General features: G+C 40.1%; 1 protein-coding gene across 3 annotated transcripts in view; it reads left to right on the forward strand.

Moving 5' to 3' along the window:
• The window catches only part of mapre2 (microtubule-associated protein, RP/EB family, member 2), a 163,102-nt gene extending 150,900 nt beyond the window's left edge, over window positions 1-12,202 (forward strand). For all 3 annotated transcript variants that reach the window (XM_068031799.1, XM_068031798.1, XM_068031797.1), the window contains exons 4-7: window positions 980-1,187; window positions 5,087-5,226; window positions 8,038-8,190; window positions 8,267-12,202. In XM_068031799.1, the coding sequence (XP_067887900.1) occupies window positions 980-1,187; window positions 5,087-5,226; window positions 8,038-8,190; window positions 8,267-8,338 (573 nt within the window). In that variant the 3' untranslated portion in view covers window positions 8,339-12,202. The remainder of the gene's footprint in view (window positions 1-979; window positions 1,188-5,086; window positions 5,227-8,037; window positions 8,191-8,266) is intronic.
• Window positions 12,203-20,339: the final 8,137 nt, after the last annotated feature.

A 20,339-nucleotide genomic window follows, 5' to 3' on the forward strand; every position in this document is an offset into this window, starting at 1 on the left:
TTTTAAAATTCTTGCTGTTGATTTTGTATGTGTATATATATATATATATATATATATATATATATATATATATATATATATATGTGTGTGTGTATATATATTTATTCCCCAATATTTATTTGTTCTTGGAGCATGATCCATACAAAGAGGATATTAAAAGTTGATTTTCTGGTTCAACTGTTATGATAACAGCCTATACATGTAAATAAAAGCATTAATTCACTCCCACTGTATGCAGCATACTACAACAATTTAATTTTTATGTAACTTTGTTCTGCAATCTATTCTGGAAAAAGCACTTCCTTTGCAATGTCACCGTAAAGCAACTTTCCATTAAAGAAACAAAGAGCTTTCGTGGCATCAAGGTCTCCCAAAGCACTTCATACTTTTGAAGTGCAATTACTGATATATTTGAATAAAAGCAAAATACTGCAGATGCTGGAAGTCTGAAATAAAAACAAAGTGCTGGAAATACTCAGCAGGTCTGGCAATATCTGTGGAGAGAGAAACAGTTAATGTTTCAGGTCTGTGACCTTTCATCTGATGAGTATTTCCAGCACTTTCTGTTATATATAATATGAATATACTATTTCTGTACTGAAATTTCATTGTTCTCTACAAACATGTTGGCACTTTTTCATGCTCCCTTTTTGTCTGCCTCTATTCATATGTTTGGCATCGCCTAGTTGGAATCAATTCTGTTTTTTTAAGTAATCTAGCTTGTTTATACATTCATATGTCGGATGAAAATAAAATGAACAGTGCAAAACATTCTAATAATTGTAAAGATGTTGTAAATTCTGAAATTTTCTTGAATTTCACAATCTGATTATTGCACTATTCTAATTTTATGTATCGTCTTAAGATGTTGCATTAGATTTAGTACTGTGCTCAGATATCCAAAACCTGGATTTTCCTAAATTTTGTTAGACTGGATTCTTATGTAATCAAATAAAATTGTACCTTTATTTTTGTTCAGGTTATTCCAGTGGAACGATTGGTTAAAGGTCGCTTTCAGGATAACTTAGAATTTATCCAGTGGTTCAAGAAGTTTTTTGATGCAAACTACGATGGTAAAGAATATGATCCTGTCCTTGCTCGACAAGGTCAAGATGCTATTCCTCCACCCAATCCTGGTGAACAGATTTTTAATTTGCCAAAGAAGGCAGCAAGTTCTCCAAGTGCAGGTAATAGCATTGCATGTACGTATATAGTATTTTCTAGTCTGTCATATTTAGACATATCCGTATGCTGTCAGCCTCTGCATTTTCTTCTTTTCATGTCATCTTGTTTACGATTAATCTTTTCAGTCTGATCCGAATTACAGCTTGTTCTGTAGCAATCCTACAGTTCACCTCTGTTGTGTCCCAGGTATCCATCCTTGGTTGCCTCCTGTTCATCAACTTTGTGCTAGCTCTCAGTGATATCATCTGAAAATAGGGGATCCATTTGCAAATAAGCACCAGTTACTACCACTGCTCCTCTGCTGCCACCAGCACTGTAGAAAATGTTTCTGTACTCTCCAGATGCTTAACTTTAAGTTCTGGATGAGTCAAATTTCCTATAACTGTTGCTAAAAACTGAAACCACTTCTTTTGATTCTCAGCAACACCTGCAAGCCTCTAGCATTAACTTCCTTGACTGCTCAGATTGAGCCTGATGGTCATAGTTATAAAATTATTCAGCACAGAAACCAGCCCTTCGGCCCATCGTGTCTGTGCCGGCCATCAAGCACCTATCTATTCTAATCCCATTTTCCAGCACTTAGCCTGTAGCGTTGTATACTAAGGCATGTACAGTTTTACTATTCTGTTCAACCTCGAGCTGAACTTTATATTTCACATGTGAACCATCAGAAAAATCACCATCTTCAACCCCTGTAACATTGCCTACTTAGGTTTCAACTTCCTCCCACCAGCAAACATTGCTGAACTCTTATTTATGCCTCTTCCGTCTCATGGATTGATTTCTCAAATGCTCTTTACTTTGCCTAGTTTCTTTCTTTCTTGCCCTCCTCCCCCATTCCAGTCTAGAGAAAAAAATACCAATCCAGGGCTTTATCTTTAGACCTGACCTCGGCTTTCATTCTCTGCAACAACAACTTGCATTTATATAGTGCCTTTCACATCATATCCAAAAGCACTTCACAGGAGCGCTAAAGTACACCAGGCCATGTAAAGTGACAGGGCAGATGACCAAAAGCTTGAAACCTACCTCGTAGAACAAGGAGGAAAGTGGATTAGGGAGGGAATTCCAGAGCTTAGGGCCTTGCCATTTAAATGCAAGGCCACTAATCGTGGAGCAATTAAAATGGGGGATGCTCAAGAGGCTAGAATTAGAGGAGCACATATCTCGGAGGATTGTGAGGCTGGAAGAGATTGCAGAGATGGGGAGGGGCGAGGCCATGGATGGGTTTGTAAGCAAGGATGAGAATTTTAAAATCGGGGCGTTGCATAACTGGAAATCAACGTAAGTCGATGAGTACATGGGTGATGGGTGAACGGATGGTGCAAGTAAGGACACAGGCAGCAGAATTTTGGATGACCTCAAATTTATGGAGAGTAGAATGGCCAGAAATCCATTGGAATAGTAATGTCTAGAGGTAACAAATGCAAGAATGAGGGTTTCAGCAGCAGATGAGCTGAGGCGGGGCAGAGTCAGGCAATGTTATGCAGGTGGAAATACACAGTCTGTGATGGTGTCGACAAGTAGTCTGAAACTCATCTCGAGGTCATATATGGCACCAAGGTTGTGAACTGTCCTGTTCAGGCTCACAGTTTCCAGGAAGAGGGATAGAGTTGATGGCTACGGAATGGAGTTTGTAGCAGGAACTGAAGGTGATGGCTTCAATCTTCTTAATAGTTAATTGGTGGAAATTTCTGCTCCTCTAGTGCTGGATGTCAGATAATCAATCTGATAATTTAAAGATGGTGGAGAAGTTGAGAGCGCTGGTAGTTTGGTAAAGCTGGGTGTTGTCAGTGTACATGTGAAAATTGACAGTGTTTTCAGATGATGTCACCAAGGGACAGTATGTAGATGAGAAATAGAGAGTCAAGGGTAGATCCTTGGGGGCACAGAGGTAAAGATGTTGAGAACGGGGAGAGAAGCCATTGCAGGTGATTCTCTGCTACGATTTGATAGAAACGAATGGAACCAGGTGATTGCAGTTCCACCCACTTGGAGAATGTTGGAAAGGTATTGGAGGAGGATGATGTGGTCAACTGTCAAGGCTGCAGACAGGTTGAGAAGGATGAGGCCATTCCCACAGGCTGTCATTTGTAACTTTGATCAGAACTGTTTCAGTACTGTACCGGGGTGGAGACCTGATTGGAGGGATTCAAACACAGAGTTCTGTCATTAGCTGTCATTAATAGCTGTCTGCCTGTGCATTGTTGACACGCTTGGAAAATTATTAGCGGGGAATGGATCGGGAATATAACAATTTTTCTCGAGGATGGGCCTTCAATTATCATGAACTATTGGATATCCAAGGTAGCAGGTACATTCTCAAGATGTGGCCAAAGATGATTTCTCAACAACCTGACACCATTAGTAGTGAGTAGATGGGAGGTAACAAGTGCAACTCAATCTCCAGCCGTTTTCCTTGTAACTAGAACCTCAGCAGCATTAAAATGCCTCCAGTTGGCTTAGTCTTGGACAGCAGTTTTGTTTGCACATCCTGAGGTGTATCTGAGCTACAGGAGACCAATATGAGGTTCCATAACACCATCTGTTACTTCAGTGGTTATCCACTGGAGACAGTTCCTTTATGGTGAATTTGACTTTATTGAAGAGGTGGATGGCCACAGGAAATGTCATGGCAAATATGTTAGTACAACTGCCTCCTGACCTGCGTCTGGCTTTGGTCAATCTGTAGGGAGCATGTGGATTAATCCTCTCAGTGCTTTCATTAAAATGAGTATGCAGTTTGGTAGAATTGTATTAAATTTTCCCTGAATCCTAAATTGACACTTCCTTAATTCTGGAGATACTGCTTTAATATGATTGTTCTTCGAATGTGAATTACTAATTTATTTCTACATGTTTGTCCTTATTTCAATTGAAGAACTATCTTCCACATACCATATTTCTTGTGTTCTTTCCTTTGACCGTTCGTCTGGAATTGGCCTCTGATTTTTCTCTGCTTTTAATCCATCTTCCTATTAACTACATCGTATTATACAGTTTTTGCAAGTGTTAAATGTTTAACAAGTATAACATATTATGGTTTAACCAATTTTAATTGGCTTCCTCCTTTATGTGCTCTGAGGGGATGCCTTTTTGTTGAGCACAGGAAATTACATCAAGAGAATGGGTATCCTTATAATTTACTGATCACAATTTAACTTCCACATTATGCTCAAAGAATGAGGAATATACGATTACGTAATACGACTTACCACCAAATATCTCTTGAAAGTAGTTAAAATCATTGTTTAATAAGCACACTGGGGTGAAGATAAAAACTATATTTTTTCCCACGTGGAACGAAGTCACTCATAGAACCTCAAATGACCATTGAGAAAACCAGATTACTGATGTAGTTCTCAGCCACATTATGTTGAAGATGCCATGAGGAATGAGATAAGTATTTGGTCCACTTCCCCCACCAACCATGAATTGTTTAAATAGTACTTTACAGAAGTACTAATTTTGATTCACAAAGATATAATCTTATTTGCAATCAGTGGCTATAAATAGCCAATATTTTCCACCTAAATTCTCCCAGGCGGTTTCCAATGTCATAGGTGAAAGCCTCCTCATGTGACTGGGAGTATTAAAGCACCTTCCATGCAAGTTTTAGTTGCTTATTATTTTCAATTCTATTTCCTAGGATAAAAATGGTCATATATGGGATATTGTCTAAATTTGCATGAATATCCAAGTTTGAGAAATCAAATTGAGTTCTAAAATTTTGATTTTCCAACATGAGACATAACTCGGAAGCTTTTAATTCCCTATCAACTCAAATGAGAACTGCTTTGCTAATTTTCATCTAAACCTGCATGCAAGTGTGACTTGTGTATCAGAACTTACAATAATTAAAAAGGTTGTTCAGGTGGTTCAATTTGTGCCCAAATGGTAGGTGCTGCTGCTCCAAAAAGCACTCCATCTCCTAAATCAGCGTCAACACCATCTAGGCCAACTTCAGCTCAAGCTAGAAAGGCACCAGGAGCAAAAAGTGGTGGTGATGCAGAATCACATATTGCACAATTGAATGAGCAGGTATGTGGCATTAAGTCTAAACTTTCCAGTAATTATAAGTATTCATCAATTCTGAATAGATATCAGAGGTGTAGTTGAAATGGAATTCTGATGATCGATAAATTCACGGGTAATGAATTTTTTTTTGAACAAGGTATTTTGATTATTTTTCCCTCTATCTCCCATGTCAGACTTCAGATGCATTCAGGCCAGCAGTTCAGTAACAGAGCTACTGCTATTTGTGTGTCATGGAGTAAGTATGTCACTACCTGCCCAACCTTGGGATTTATTATCATCTCTCCCACACTCAAACCATCAGCCCCCCCCCCCCCCACTCCCCTGTTGTCCCATCCCTGTTGAGAAACAAGCTTGTTCTCAACATGTTAGTAGAGATTCCTGCCAAGTCCATGGCATGATCCTTTATTTTGTGCACACACTAATTGACATTTGGATTGGGGTTTCTCTAAACTACAGATAGAACCAATTTTAATACCACATCACATTGATAAATGTTAGTTTCTATTGAAGTAAAAATTGATCATGAGAAGTGTTTAATGTTTAGTATTTTTTGTTTGAAGTAGATTTTAGGTTTGACTTAACATCTTTATTTTTATGTGCTGTAGTGCCAATTTGGATCTTTGAAGCCGCTGGATAATTTTGTAAATGGGCCAAAATAGGCAAAAAATAATTTTCCTCCTTAAAGCTATATTTGCCAATGCCACTGGCATTTTATATTTAAAACTAACAAATTAAAGGAGTAGGTTTTCACTTATGACTCTGACATTTAAAAACTCTTGAATTAATGCAAAACTGCAAGTAGAAGAGAGATGCAAATAATATGGAAAATTATAATTCCTTTGTTTGTTCCTTCTCCGTATTCTTAACTCTGATTTTTAAACAATATTTATCAACAGTCCTTAAAGAAAGTGGTAGACCTCGCATAGAACTAATTCCCCCTCAGAATTGGGTTTGGCCAGTATATTTAACAGGAAGGAGCCAAGCAGAATTGAGATACTATATGAAAAGAGAGTATACTCGGCAGCTTTTGAATACCTTCTAGTGATTGGATACACCAGCAATATATAGGAGATGCTGGGCCTTTTGTCCTTTCTCCACTATTCCAGAAATTTGTGGAACCAAGTAGTATATGCTTCCTTAACAGGCCACTAACTATGTTGCTGGTAATGTGCAATCTAATAACACCCAGATGCATGTTGAGATGGTTATGTTATATAATATAAAATTGGCCTGGGCAAAGTTGTCAGGGGAGGTTGGCTCTCGAGACTACAATATTGCAGGATGTCATTGAATTATGGTTATTCTTTAGCCCAAAACAGGGGAGCCATGAGGGTTGATCCTTTGGTTGACCAGGGTAGAGGAGGGGAGCTGGGTGGCATCCACTCATTTCAGGTCATAGCTTACAAGCTCTGGACTTGTGCTTGGAGTACATATATAATGAGCAGTGTTCAGTGTGATTGACTGACTGACTGCCAAACATTTCATGGCACTTGCTGCATCTTTTAAAACCTGTGATCAGTTAGATAGAATGCACACTTAGCTACCAGTGTTTTTATTTACATTTTTACTCTCTTAAAACGGTATTGAGTAAGCAAGCAACCAGCACCAGGGAAAATCATTTCATTTATGTAATATAGTAAAGTGAATCACTTGATGTCCTAGATATTTTCATGCAAAACCTATTTTGGAACAGGGATGGGAGCTGTCACTGCACTATTCTCCCTAATGGAAAATTGAATAAAACAGCTTTGTGATTGCATAACGTTGGTAGCATTGTCATGATACTCGGCCTACCACTCTGTATAAGAGCAGAGTTTTCCCAATCATTTTTTATAAATATAAAAGCAAAAATACTGCAGATGCTGGAAATGTGAAATAACATCAGAAAATGCTGGAAATACTCAGCGGGTTCTGGCAGCATCTGTGGAGAGGGAAACTGCGCAGTGGTTAGCACCGCAGCCTCACAGCTCCAGGGACCTGGGTTCAATTCTGGATACTGCCTGTGCGGAGTTTGCAAGTTATCCCTGTGACCGCGTGGGTTTTCGCCGGGTGCTCTGGTTTCCTCCCACCGCCAAGACTTGCAGGTGATAGGTAAATTGGCCGTTGTAAATTGCCCCTAGTGTAGGAGGTGGTAGGGGGTAGGGAATATGGGATTACTGTAGGGTTAGTATAAATGGGTGGTTGTTGGTCGGCACAGACTCGGTGGGCCGAAGGGCCTGTTTCAGTGCTGTATCTCTAAATAAATAAATCTGTGACCGGGTCTGTGGGTTCTGATGAAAGGTCACAGACCTGAAATGTTAACTTTGTTTCTCTCTTGCCAGATGCTGCCAGACCTGCTGAGTATTTCCATCATTTTCTGCTCATATAAATATAGTCTGGGTAACATTGAAGTGTAAGAGACTGGAATTGATTGTGACACAACACATCTCTGGGTAGCAATGTGAACCTGGAGAGTGAAACTCATAGTATATCTCCTTCTTAAGTCCAAGATATGTGTTGTAATACACTTCAATCTGTGGGGTTCTTTTTACACTGAAAATTCCGTAGTGATGGCAAAATATTTTAATTCTCTTTCTGGTGAGATTTGTTGGCAACAGGAGTTGTAGAGAACAACCTTCTCTGCACAAGTTATCAGAAGTGATCTCAGGATCTTTATTTAACCTGAATATATTGTAATGTTGAATATATGTCTTGAGAGTTAGTTGAAATGTTGTATTAAAAAAAAATGTTTTTTCTACTTGCAGGTAAAACATTCCTGAGACTGTATGCAAAATGTATTTTTCCTCCATTAATTATTTTTCCACCTATGAGCAGGTGAGTTCATTAAAACTCGCACTTGAAGGAGTTGAGAAGGAGAGGGACTTCTACTTTGGGAAACTGAGAGAAATTGAACTCATCTGCCAAGAACATGGACAGGAGAATATTGACCTTGTGCAGCGACTCATGGATGTGCTATATGCTACCGATGTATGTACAGTTTTTACAAATTATTTGCAAAAGCATGTAGAAATACTGTATGTAGTAATATATTTTTAAATTTCAGGAGGGATTTGCAGTGCCAGATGAAGGTCAGGGACATGGTGAAGAACTGACTCAGGAACCAGAAGAATATTAATTGGCAACATGAGCTTTCACTTCTGAATGAAGAGCACACTGAGGACTTCATGGAATGAATTGCTTCAGTTTGAACATGAGCGTTTTATCTTCCATACTCTGCATCAGCAAAGTACTGTATTCCTTACCCATTATCTTACCACCATGCATTTGCAGCAGTTACCTTTCAGTACAGAAAAAGTGGTAATTTTGGGGCTAAATTAACACTTTGCATTATGGCTTATATTTTAGGCAGAAATATGGTTTGGCAGCATTATTGATTTCATAAGTTCAGTATCCACCAATGAAAGTTTTATGAAGTAGGTTTGGTGATCAAAAAGGCAGTATTACAAATTCATATTCACCGTGTATATTTTTCATGAAACCTGATACATGGACAGCAGCCCATCACACTTACATTCTGTACAATATACAGGCATTGAGTGTCAGCCTATTTATATATGAAAACACCATTGAAGGAATGGATTCTTAATCTTGTGTAAAGAAAGTCTTATTAAGCTGTAACTCACTTCTTTTGAAAATTATCCACAATTTGTCGCATGATAGAGTAGATTTGTTATCAAAACGTAAATTGCTATTACTTTTATCTTTCTACTTATTTAATAATTTAGTTGTGTGTTTATATTCGTGGTCGGTGTATAAAGGTCTAAAAAAACTGTTAATGCAGTGATATAATGCACATACAAAACCACATTCACCAAGAGCTCAAGTATTTAGATCATCAAAAGAATATTCTGACAGTTCTATAGTTGTCACATTTAGTCAGCAGAAAATTAGGAGAATAATAGTATGTGCATGCAGACTGGGTATGATCTGGTTACATGCTAACAAAGAGACCAGAGTTTGAATGACCAGTCTTGACTGACAGTTGCATATCAGCTTTCCCTTGAGGCAAGATTTACTAGGCTTGGACTAGTTTTCTGCTAGAAATAAAGAAAACTGGGGCGTGATCCTTCCTGCAATAATCACACTTGGCTTCTTTTAGTGAGTCAGCCAAGGAGTAACATTCAATAATAATGCAGCAATAGATGTGGAACTTATTGACTGAAGGGAATAGTGTGGAAATTTGAGGGAAGAAATAAAAGGTCACTTTACAAAGCATTGTAAATGCAAATGAAAATCACACTTGGGGTGTATTAATGATATAGAAGGGGAAATCAATGTTTCAACTGATCAATAATAGTAAAACCTGTTAGATATGTACATAGTGTACTCCTGTTTTGTCTGAATTTAATACGCGGGTTATGTATAACAAAATATATGTATGTTTCCATGAGTTCTCCTGTTTGAATGTTGCTTTTCCTTTATCCTCTTGAGCTGTTTATTTAAAAAAAAAATTGTAATGGATCTGTAAACTGTAACTAGGCTACTTTTGATGTTTTAAGTATACAGAAATGTAGACTATTCTGCTTCTGGTTTATTCCAGTTGCAGAATTGGATAATGCATTAAACTGTATATTATTTTAATACTTTGCCTTTATTTGGCAAATTTTTCCACCAAAAAATTAGATATTTGGTCCACAAATGTGTTGAGGAAAAATAAATATAAACTGCATTATATCATACTGACGCCTCAACAGCTTTTTTTGGGGAGGGGGGGGGGAGGTGGGAGTAGATGTGGGGTAGTTCCAGATTTCAGTTCCCTTTGTGTAAAGAAGTGCTTCTGATATTACCCCTGCACAGCTATCTCTTATTTTAAGGTGTACTCCCCCCATCAAAAGGAATAGTTTCTTTCTATCTACCCTATCAATCATCTTAATCAGCTTAAACACCTCAATTAAGATCAATTAATCTTAAGGGACTGCAAGCCTAGCCTATGCAGACTGCCCTCATAATTTAATCCCCTTAGTCCCAGTATCATTCTGGTAAATTTGCTCTGCACCCTGTCCAAGGCCAATTATATTATTCCTGACGTGTGGTAGCCAGAACTGAACATAGTACTCTAAATGGGATCTATCCAGAGCTTTATATAATTAACACAACTTCTATCCCTTTGCATCCAAGCCGCTTTGATAAAGGCCAATGTTCAATTATCCTTTTTAATTTTTCTATCTGTCCACTGACTTTTTTTAAAAAAGTGATTTCTGTACTTGGATCCCTAAATCTCTGTTTCTCCACAGTTCCCACCTATTTGCAATTTAGAGAATACGCTGATCTATCTTTCTTGGATCCAACAGACATTTAACTCCCATTTGCCACAGTTTTCCCACTCACTTAATCTGTTAATATCCCTTTGCAATATTTTGCTCCCATCTGCAATATCTACTCTGCTACCTAACATGGTGTCATCTGCAGATTTGTATATTTGTGGCACACTCTCCTCCTAATTTATTCATAAATATAGTGAAAAGCTGAGGCCCCAGTACAAATCTCTGGTGGCACACCATATTCTGCCAATTGGAGTACATCAGCATTATCCCTACTCTGTCTCCTACCTTCTAATCAATTCCCTACCCATGTCAATAGGTTGCGTGCAATTCTCTGTACACTGTTAATCTCTTATGCAGAACCTTATCGAATGCCTTCTGAAAGTCCATATACATAACATTCACAGACACTTCATTGTGTACCATGTTAGTTACCTCAAAAATTTCAATTAGTTTCATTAGACATGACTTACACTTTACAAATCCATGCTGTTATCATTTGTCAAATATTTTATTGAATTGTTTGATATATTTCTCAGTAAACACCCCCTCCCCCCCCCCCCATTGTTGTTTTTCTTCGATTGAAAGAAAATTCAGTTTAAGCCTGTAGCATTTCTCTCAATCTTAATCGATTGGTACATTTCACCCTGAAATGAAATTGTTACAGTGAACATATTTAAACCCTCAAACTATTTTTCTGGATGTAAAAAAAAAACATTCTGTCGCTGCTGTCAAATTGACATTTTGCAACAGCTGATGTACTCTTCACATTGCTGCTTGGTTTGATAAGCGATTGGAAAACTGGAGTTTGGGGTAGTTTTATGGTATACCTGCTGACCAGGGCCATGATTTACATTGTAATATGGTAATAGCGGTCCTAATTTTTTTTCACATTTATACCCTTTGGTACCTGAAGTTATTGATATAGAATTTTTTATTGATATATTTGTTTGTTCAAACTTTGTTTAGGCCTCGTTGGATTAACTTGAATATTGAAGCAATTATGCTTAATTAGTAGTTAACATTAGTACCATTTAAAAGAATATCACAAGCTATTTGCTGTAACTGATCCAGTACTATTAGCTACCTAGGTTACTCCTAAATTGTATTGAATGTCTCAGATTATTTTATTTTTAAGTGCAAGTCTATTTTTGTGAAAATTGGATCTTTTAATCAAAATGCTTGCAAAAATTGGCACTTTGGAAAAGATAAAAGTTTTCTTAATTGGAAATGGCTACAAAAAGAGTTTGCACAGACTTAATGGGCTGACTGGCCACCTCCTGTGCTGTACTATTCTGTGAAAAGGAATCGACATTCATCATACAGGAACAAATCATTAAAGATGTCAGAAGGATCCCAACAGTTTTTTTTTATATAGAGAACATTGTTCTAAGTCTTCAATATATCTCTGTAGCTGGTTGAAGATCATGGACCTAGGCCAACCAGATACTAGATGTTGGTGCATGACAGAGGAAGATTAAAAGCTGAAGAGAATTTATTTAAACAGATCCCTGTTGCATTTGAAAGAGGATCTTTGAATTTTAACACCTTTATGCAAAAAAATCTGAATGTTGCCTCCCATTAGAAATAGCTCTTAGGTGCTCCAAAATTAAGTACAGTTTGTCTACTATGCTGTTTAACTCCTGTTCATTAGATGAGTTTAATTAGTCATGCAGTAATTGTACATTGAAAGTTTTAGTAAAACTTGTAGAATCAAAGCTTTGCCACTAGCATTGTGCTTTATTGTATGGATGTATTCAATAGTTGTCATGTCATTGCATAAATATTTTCCATACCAAATTCTTTAGACTGTGGATGAAATTTTAGCACCAAGCCATACGCCTAGAATATATCAGCAATCTATAACCTACCTGGACCTGGATTGATAATCCAGAGATTAAGTCAAATCCCACCGTGGCAGTTTGAGAATTTGAATTCAGTTTTAAGAAAATCTGGAAATAAAAAGCTGCAGTTGGTAAAAGTGACCTTAAAGCAGTCAGATTAACATTAAAAACACAACTGGTTATGTTTTGGCCAGTACTGCAGTCAGTTTTCTCAAGTGCATGACAGCGGAAGAGTGGTTTTTAAAGGGACTGCTGCAGGTTAGCGTCAAACATGCAAGTAAAACAGTTACTTCCCTCCTCGGACTTGCTGGTGGCCCTGTGCTAGTATCAAATCTGGCAGATCTGGCTTCCCCTGGCCACAGCTCGCTGGTGTTACGACCGAGGTGGGAGGAGTGCACTGTCTTTTCTAGTCCCACATCTCCACAGGTCACAACATATATTTAAATATTTACCCATTTACAGATATGGTCAATCACATACTCTTCATTCCAGAATAAAATACACCAACCAGGTTTCTTTAATAACAAAGTTATCAGTTTATTATAAAAACAAGACTTATCCAGTAACAAAGCATTAACATTGAAAAATGAATGTTCCTCTTTTAAATCCCCACACACAAGCTGACGCACACTGAAAAGAATAAAGAAATTCTCTCTGGAGAGCTCTTCTTTAAAAAAAAAAAGACAAAAAAGAATACTTTGATCAAATACTTGCTAATTCTTGAAGAGAAAAAAGCAGATAAGGAAAGATGTTGGTTGTCTCTTTTGGTCTGGTGTCCAAGTACACACAGACTGGTCACCGGTATCTTTTCTGGAGCAGTTCTTTTCAAGCGGCATTGAGAATTAATCTGGCAGGTTTTTTTCCAGGTCCTCAGGAGAAATCTGGCATCAAGGGTTTTTTTTTATTCATTCATGGGATGTGGGCATCGATGGCTAGGCCAGCATTTATTGCCCATCCCTAATTGCCCTTGAGAAGGTGGTGGTGAGCTGCCTTCTTGAACTGCTGCAGTCCATGTGGGGTAGGTACACCCACAGTGCTGTTAGGAAGGGAGTTCCAGGATTTTGACCCAGCGACACTGAAGTTATGGCGACATAGTTCCAAGTCAGGATGGTGTGTGACTTGGAGGGGAACTTGCAGGTGGTGGTGTTCCCATGCATTTGCTGCACTTGTCCTTCTAGTTGGTAGAGGTTGCGGGTTTGGAAGGTGCTGTCTAAGGAGCCTTGGTGTTTTGCTGCAGTGCATTTTGTAGATGGTACACACTGCTGCCACTGTGCGTCGGTGGTGGAGGGTGGTGCTGAACATTGTGCAAGCATCAGTGAACATCCCCACTTCTGACCTTATGATTGAAGAAAGGTCATTTTGTCTATGTTTGAACCAAGGCTGTGATGAGGCGAGCAGGTTATTGCTAAGCAAGTGCTGCTTGATGGCACTGTTGATGACACGTTCCATCACTTTACTAATGATTGAGAGTAGGCTGAGGGGGGGAGGTGGTAATTGGCTGGTTTGGACTTGTCCTGCTTTTTGTATATAGGACATTGAATATGCAAGGGTTTTCAGCAACAGGAGGAAAGAGATGAGTTGGATTTTTTTTTCCCTTGGCAGGTTGATTTTCAACTGTCTTCAAAACAGTTCACACCCCAACTGAACTGAAAACAATATCCAAACAGAAAATCAACCCCCTGACCTCCATAAACCTTGGCATGTGGCTTCTCTGTAAACATCTCCCCTTAGTCCAAGGTTTCTGTTATTTATTTATCTTAAGGTAGGTGATCTGCAGTAAAGGTTGCTTTTAGCACGCCTTGATTCTACCGGTAATTATTTTTCAGTCAAGTGTCCTTTCAATAACCCCAGTGAAAAAAAACAAAGTGCAGCATTTCTTCAGACTTCCAAATGAAGCCATTTCCACAATTTAAATATGAGTCCTTGAAAACATTTTTTTTTTTAAATAGAAGCACTTTCATAGCCTCATTGGTATGGTACCAGTGTTAACAGACAAAAGTTCATGTGATCCTTCCACTGGACCTTTAGGGCAAGTATGGTAGGCCCTTTTTTGTGGGTTACACCCCTTTTGGGCACAATTCAAGCTCATTACTACTCTGCTCCAGTGCATTAATTAAGTATGTCTTGTATTTCTTTAAAGGTCATAATTGACAGCTTTTAAGGGCATGCTGTATGGCATGTTAAATTTGGACTCAGCCCTGCCATGAGAAATTTGCTTGCTTTTAGTTTTATTAATAAACGACTGGTTTGCAAAAAGTTGCTTCCACTTTTTCAACACAGTATTACCTATAAATGTATGCCTGTGTTTGAAGTAAGCCAAGCTGGACATGAAACAGTAGTTTCTATTAACGAAAAGATTAAATAATGATATGTATGCCACATTTTCTTCCAAGACCACTGATGAGGGGTAAGAAGGCAGACAGGCTAAGGACTTCCTTTCAAGCCTCTGCCTTGGGGAATCATGAGTACCTGAGGGATGCCAGTTTTCTCTCTGCTTGGTGCTTACCTTGGAGCAACATGTGGAGGAAAACAGAATTGTACTCACCATTCTCATTGTACTGCGTGTTTAGTGATACAGCACTGAAACAGGCCCTTCGACCCAGAGTCTGTGCCGACCATCAACCACCCATTTATACTAATCCTACACTAATTCCATATTCCTACCACATCCCCACCTGTCCCTATATTTCCCTACCACCTACCTATACTAGGGGCAATTTATAATGGCCAATTTACCTATCAACCTGCAAGTCTTTGGCAGGTGGGAGGAAACCGGAGCACCCGGAGGAAACCCACGCAGACACAGGGAGAACTTGCAAACTCCACACAGGCAGTACCTAGAATTGAACCCGGGTTGCTGGAGCTGTGAGGCTGCAGTGCTAACCACTGCACCACTGTGCCGTTTATTACAAGAATGCACACCACTGTTAGAACTACCTTCTTTGACTCGACTTCCACCCAACTCATACGTCCCCGTCTCCAGTCCTTGTTGCTTCTCCTGGCTCACCAATCCCTTCTCACCAGGAGCAACATGTTTTTTATTTCTCACTGTTAGGGGGAGGTGGCAGCACAGTGGGAATGTCACTGGCCTAGCAATTCAGAGGCCCAGGCTAATCTTCTGGGAACAGGAGTTCAAATCCCACCATAGCAGCTGGTGGAATTTAAATTCAATTAATAAATCTGGAATTGGTAAGATAGTCTTGGTAATGATGACCATTATCGATTGCTGCATCTCTCTATGACTCTATGATTTTTTAATTCACCGGCTCGAAACCTGAATTAAATTTAAAAGGAAAAGAAACAGATAAAAGGTGATTCTACTAGCAGCTATGATGGCCACCCCAATTTGCATCACTATGCTCCACATTCCAATACGTTGAGGTGGAGACGAATTGTCTGCACAGTCCACTCAAGAACAATGACCTGGGGAATCTGAGTGAACTACCGATCCTGTTCCCATTCGCAAGACATGAAGACCATCACCAGGATATTAAACTGGTGGAGACAAACCACTCAAACCTAATCACTTGAACAATGGGACCCTAGTTAACAGAAGGGAATTCCTAGACATGGACTGATTAAGTTGCAAGAGGGAATACCCACTGGTAATCACCATGTTGAATTACTGGGTGACAGTCATGTGACAGGCCCAGAATCTGTGTGCTTAAGCTGGTGTTTTCTCTGCAGCAACCAGACAAGCAGCTAGACACTGACAAGAGAAGACCCGAGTGGAGTCCCTCCTCCCTCTCTCAATCCACCTTGCATCCATGAGTCACCTTGGACCATCAAGAACAGCAAAATTGTATTCAACAACATTCTGTAACTTATGGCCCGGCTAATCCCCCCTCTACCATGACCATCAAGCCAAGGGATCAACACTGGTTCAGTGAAGAGTGCAGGAGGGCATGCCAGGAGCAGCACCAGGCATGTCTAATAATGAGGTGTTAACCTGCTGAAGCTGCAACACAGGACTAATGCAGGCCAAACAGCGGAAGCAGCATTCGATAAACATCCCACAACCAACGGATCAGATCTAAGCTCTGCAGTCCTGCATTAATATATGTAGCTTCCAGTATACGCAAATGCGCCACACTGCGAGAATGACTGACAATCTTAAATTGGTTGTCAGCGTAATTCTTAGCTCACTGAGGATTATTTAGCAAATGTTGTCCAATCACAGAATCACATCTAATGTTGGACACTGTGTTTTGGATTTTGCAAGCAAGGGCTGGTTGGGTATGGCCTGTACCTTGCCCGTTGCAAACTGCGAAAGGAACATGTTGCTTGATACGATCCTCCAGTCTTTGGGACGTACAGCCTATTTACCTAGCATCACACTGGCATTGAAATTCATATATCCCATTACTCATTTGTGCGATAGACAGGACGTCTTGATGGCTGCATCCTATTAGTGGCGAGCACCACACATGCTAATATGTTACCCCCTACACCATGAGCTCCTACTTTGCGCAATAACCTTTTATGTGGCAGCGTGGCAAATGCCTTCTGGAAATCCAAGTACAGTACGTCAACGGGCTCCCCTTTATCTACAGCACATTGTTACTCCTTAAAAGAACACCAATAAATTGGTTAAACATGATTTCCCTTTCACAAAACCATGTTGACTATTCCCGATTACCTTGAGTTTTTCTAAGTGCCCAGCTATAGCCTCCTTAATGAGTGATTCTAACACCTTTCCCATGACAGACATCAAGCTAACTGGTCTTTAGTTACCTGCTTTCTGCCTTGTCAGCCCACAGCTCCATCAGTTCGTGACATACAGAGAGCAATCAAGATTATTCCTGACAGATGGACATCTATCTGGAATACTCCGCATCACCACATCAAACGTTCAGGCAAACATTGTCTACTTCTGCAAGCAAAAACAATGCCAGGTATCTCACTAAATCAGTGTTCAACCTAGTGACTCTAAAGTCAGTTAATAAATTAGTCTTCTCATTTAAAGCTTGTTCACAAAATGTACATTTTTGTGGTTTTGATTAATAGTAAAATACATTTCCACTACCTACACTAGGGGCAATTTTTACAATGCCCAATTTACCCATCAACCCGCAAGTCTTTGGCATGTGGGAGGAAACCCAAGCACCCGGAAGAAACCCACGCAGTCACAGGGAGAACTTGCAAACTTCACATCATCATTCGATAGATTTGTTTTTGTGACAAATCTGTCAATTTGATTTTTAACTTTAATTTTTTTTTTAACTAAAAACAGAGGCCAGAATTTTATATTGAGGCAGTGGCCCTGCCCACTGGCTGAAAAGTCGGTGGAGAGCCCACCTCTACCAGGCATGTAAGCCAATCAGCAATTTTGAGTGGCCCAGGCCGCTAATTGACCTTGGTCAGGACTTCCGCTCCTCTGAGGCAGTAAGTCCCACCTCGAAGAGAGGGCCAGCAACTCCACAGTCCCAGCAGCGCCACCAGCAGTGGTGGCCACTGCTGGGACTGCACCCACCAAGAAGAGGACGATGGAAGGTGGAAGGTAGAAGGGATCGGGCCTTGGCGGGGACAAGCGGCTGGGCCCCTGCATGGCAGGTGGGGGTCGGACTGTAGGGCGGGGTGGGTAGTTGAAGCGGGTGCAGCCTGTGCTGCTGGGGGGGGGGGGGGGGGGTTCTCCATGGGACACAGGGCGCCTGATCAGGAGGGCCCCCGAAGCCCACAAAGAGGCCGCCAGGTGGCCAGCTGCCCATCTGCTGCTGGTATCTTACCAGCAGCAGTAGGAGGAGGCCCTTAAGTGGCAATTAATTGGCAACTGAAGGGCCGCAATTGGCCTGGGACAGACAGGTCATTTGCCACCTCCCCTGCTGCTGGTAAAATAGCAGCAGAGGCAAGTAGGTGACAGGAATGGCACCCCCTGCATCCCACTCGATTTTATGCGCCTTCCAGCCTGTTCCTGGGGAGGGGGGTGGAGGGCGTAAAAATTCTGGTCAGAGTGCTTTGTCATTCAGTCTTTTTTTTAAATCTTTCTAGATGCTTACTAGCTGGAGGCATAAATTCTAATGAAAGAGAAAACAAAGGATTAAAATTAACTGTGCAAAAATTAGTAATGTGTTAATTAGTTTGTATGAAATTCCTGTCTTATTTTAATGAAGGCATTAATCATTGGGTGTTTGATTGATTCAATGATAAAAATCATTAATATAGCAAAGGAATTTCAACGAATGCATTAATTCATATGGTACATATATTCCACGGAGCAATTTCAATAGAAGCCTCTTGGAAAGACACATGGGTCAGGGCATGAGGTTGTACTAGAATATTGAAATATTCCAGGCCTCTGGTAGCTTTGTCTTTTGCAGAGTGCTTGCAGGGGAAAAAATAGCTAAGAAAGGTATGTAGAGTTAGGGGAACTGTAAGCTCAGTATGATAGTGACACATAGCTGTAGGCATTAAAAGGGTTGAGAGCTGATTAGTTTAGCACTAGGTTTAGTTTAGGGAGTCAGTTGCCAGCGATCGCCAGAGCTGGTGGACAGCTATAAAGGTGGGGCTAAAGAGAGGCGAGTCGAAGAGACTTAGCAGTTGGCAGGAAAAGAGATAGAAGTGTAAGGAGAGAGCCAACAGTGTAACAGCCCCGACAACCAATTTTATCTGCAGTGCCTGTGGAAGGGTCTGTCACTCTAGAGTTGGCCTTTATAGCCACTCCAGGCACTGCTCCACAAACCACCTCTCGGTGCTTACCCATTGTCTCTCGAGACAAGGAGGCCAAAGAGAAGAGAGTTTAGCACAGTTTTAACGAACCCTTTGATTGTCTTATAGACCTGTGATAAGCAGAATACATTGTCAGCTGAAAAAAAAGGACACTTGGAACAATATGTGTACCGGCACCTAGGCACTGTTGCAATAGTGTATAAATATGTGAAGTGAACGGCAATTGTCAAGCAGTCTCTCTCGAGTGGATTGAGTGAGCTGCATCCCCTGTATGCATACTTGTATTAAATAAACCTTTGCTTGTTTGTACCCTCAGCCGCCTCAGTGTTGAGTGTCTTTTGATACTCCACAACAGCGCTGTATAAACTTTCAGTTCAATTATATATTCAAATCAAGTGCTTTATCTGTTAAACTTTTCTTCTTAATGGGCTTCTTTTAAATCACCAACTGAAAAGCATTAAAAAGAAGGGTGGTGAGACAATTACAAGAGTTAAAAAATCTGAAGGGTATAGAAACAATAACAGAAGCATAGTACCAAAATAGGTGAAAGCAAAACCAAATGTAACAAAAAATGTAAAAGCTGCATGTACACCAATTCAAAATAGGAATGGAGAAACTCCACCATGTCAGTACCTGAAAAACATGCTCAAAAATAACAGGCCCTTTTACCTCCTCTCTCCTCATTATCCAAGGCTCCAAGCACTCCTTTCAGATGACGCAACGATTTACTTGTACTTCTTTCAATTTAGTATACTGTATTCGCTGCTCACAATGCAGTCTCCTCTACATTGAGGACGCCAAACGCAGGTTGGGTGACTGCTTTGTTGAACACCTCCACTCAGTCCGAAAGCATGACCCTGAGCTTCCGGTTGCTTGCCATTTCAACACTCCCCTCCTGCTCTCATGACAACATTTCTGTCTTTGGCCTGCTCCAGTGTTCCTGTGTGAACAGCAACGCAAGCTCGAGGAGCAGCACCTGATCTTTCGATTGGGCACTCTACAGCCTAGCGGACTGAACATTGAGTTCAATAATGTCAGAGCATTTTTTTTTAAGATTTTATTTTTTAACCATGTGCCTGCTTTTCATGTAGTCAAAGCTGCTCATTATTCCGCTATTAACAGTCTCTCTGGACTAATGCTTTGTCTTTCACCACAAGCATTAATACACGCTTTGCCTTTGTCCCAGGACAGCTTTGTTATTTAATCTCTCCTGCCCTATCAAACACCTTCTCCTTTGTTCTTTCCCCCACCCCCCTCTCCCCTTCACCTGCTTAAAACTTAATTATTTTCTAACTTGGCTTCTCTCTCCACAGATGCTGCCAGACCCACAGAGGTAGCATCCTGC

Source organism: Heterodontus francisci, chromosome 5 (assembly GCF_036365525.1).
Source record: "Heterodontus francisci isolate sHetFra1 chromosome 5, sHetFra1.hap1, whole genome shotgun sequence".
Classification (NCBI taxonomy): Eukaryota; Metazoa; Chordata; class Chondrichthyes; order Heterodontiformes; family Heterodontidae; genus Heterodontus; species Heterodontus francisci.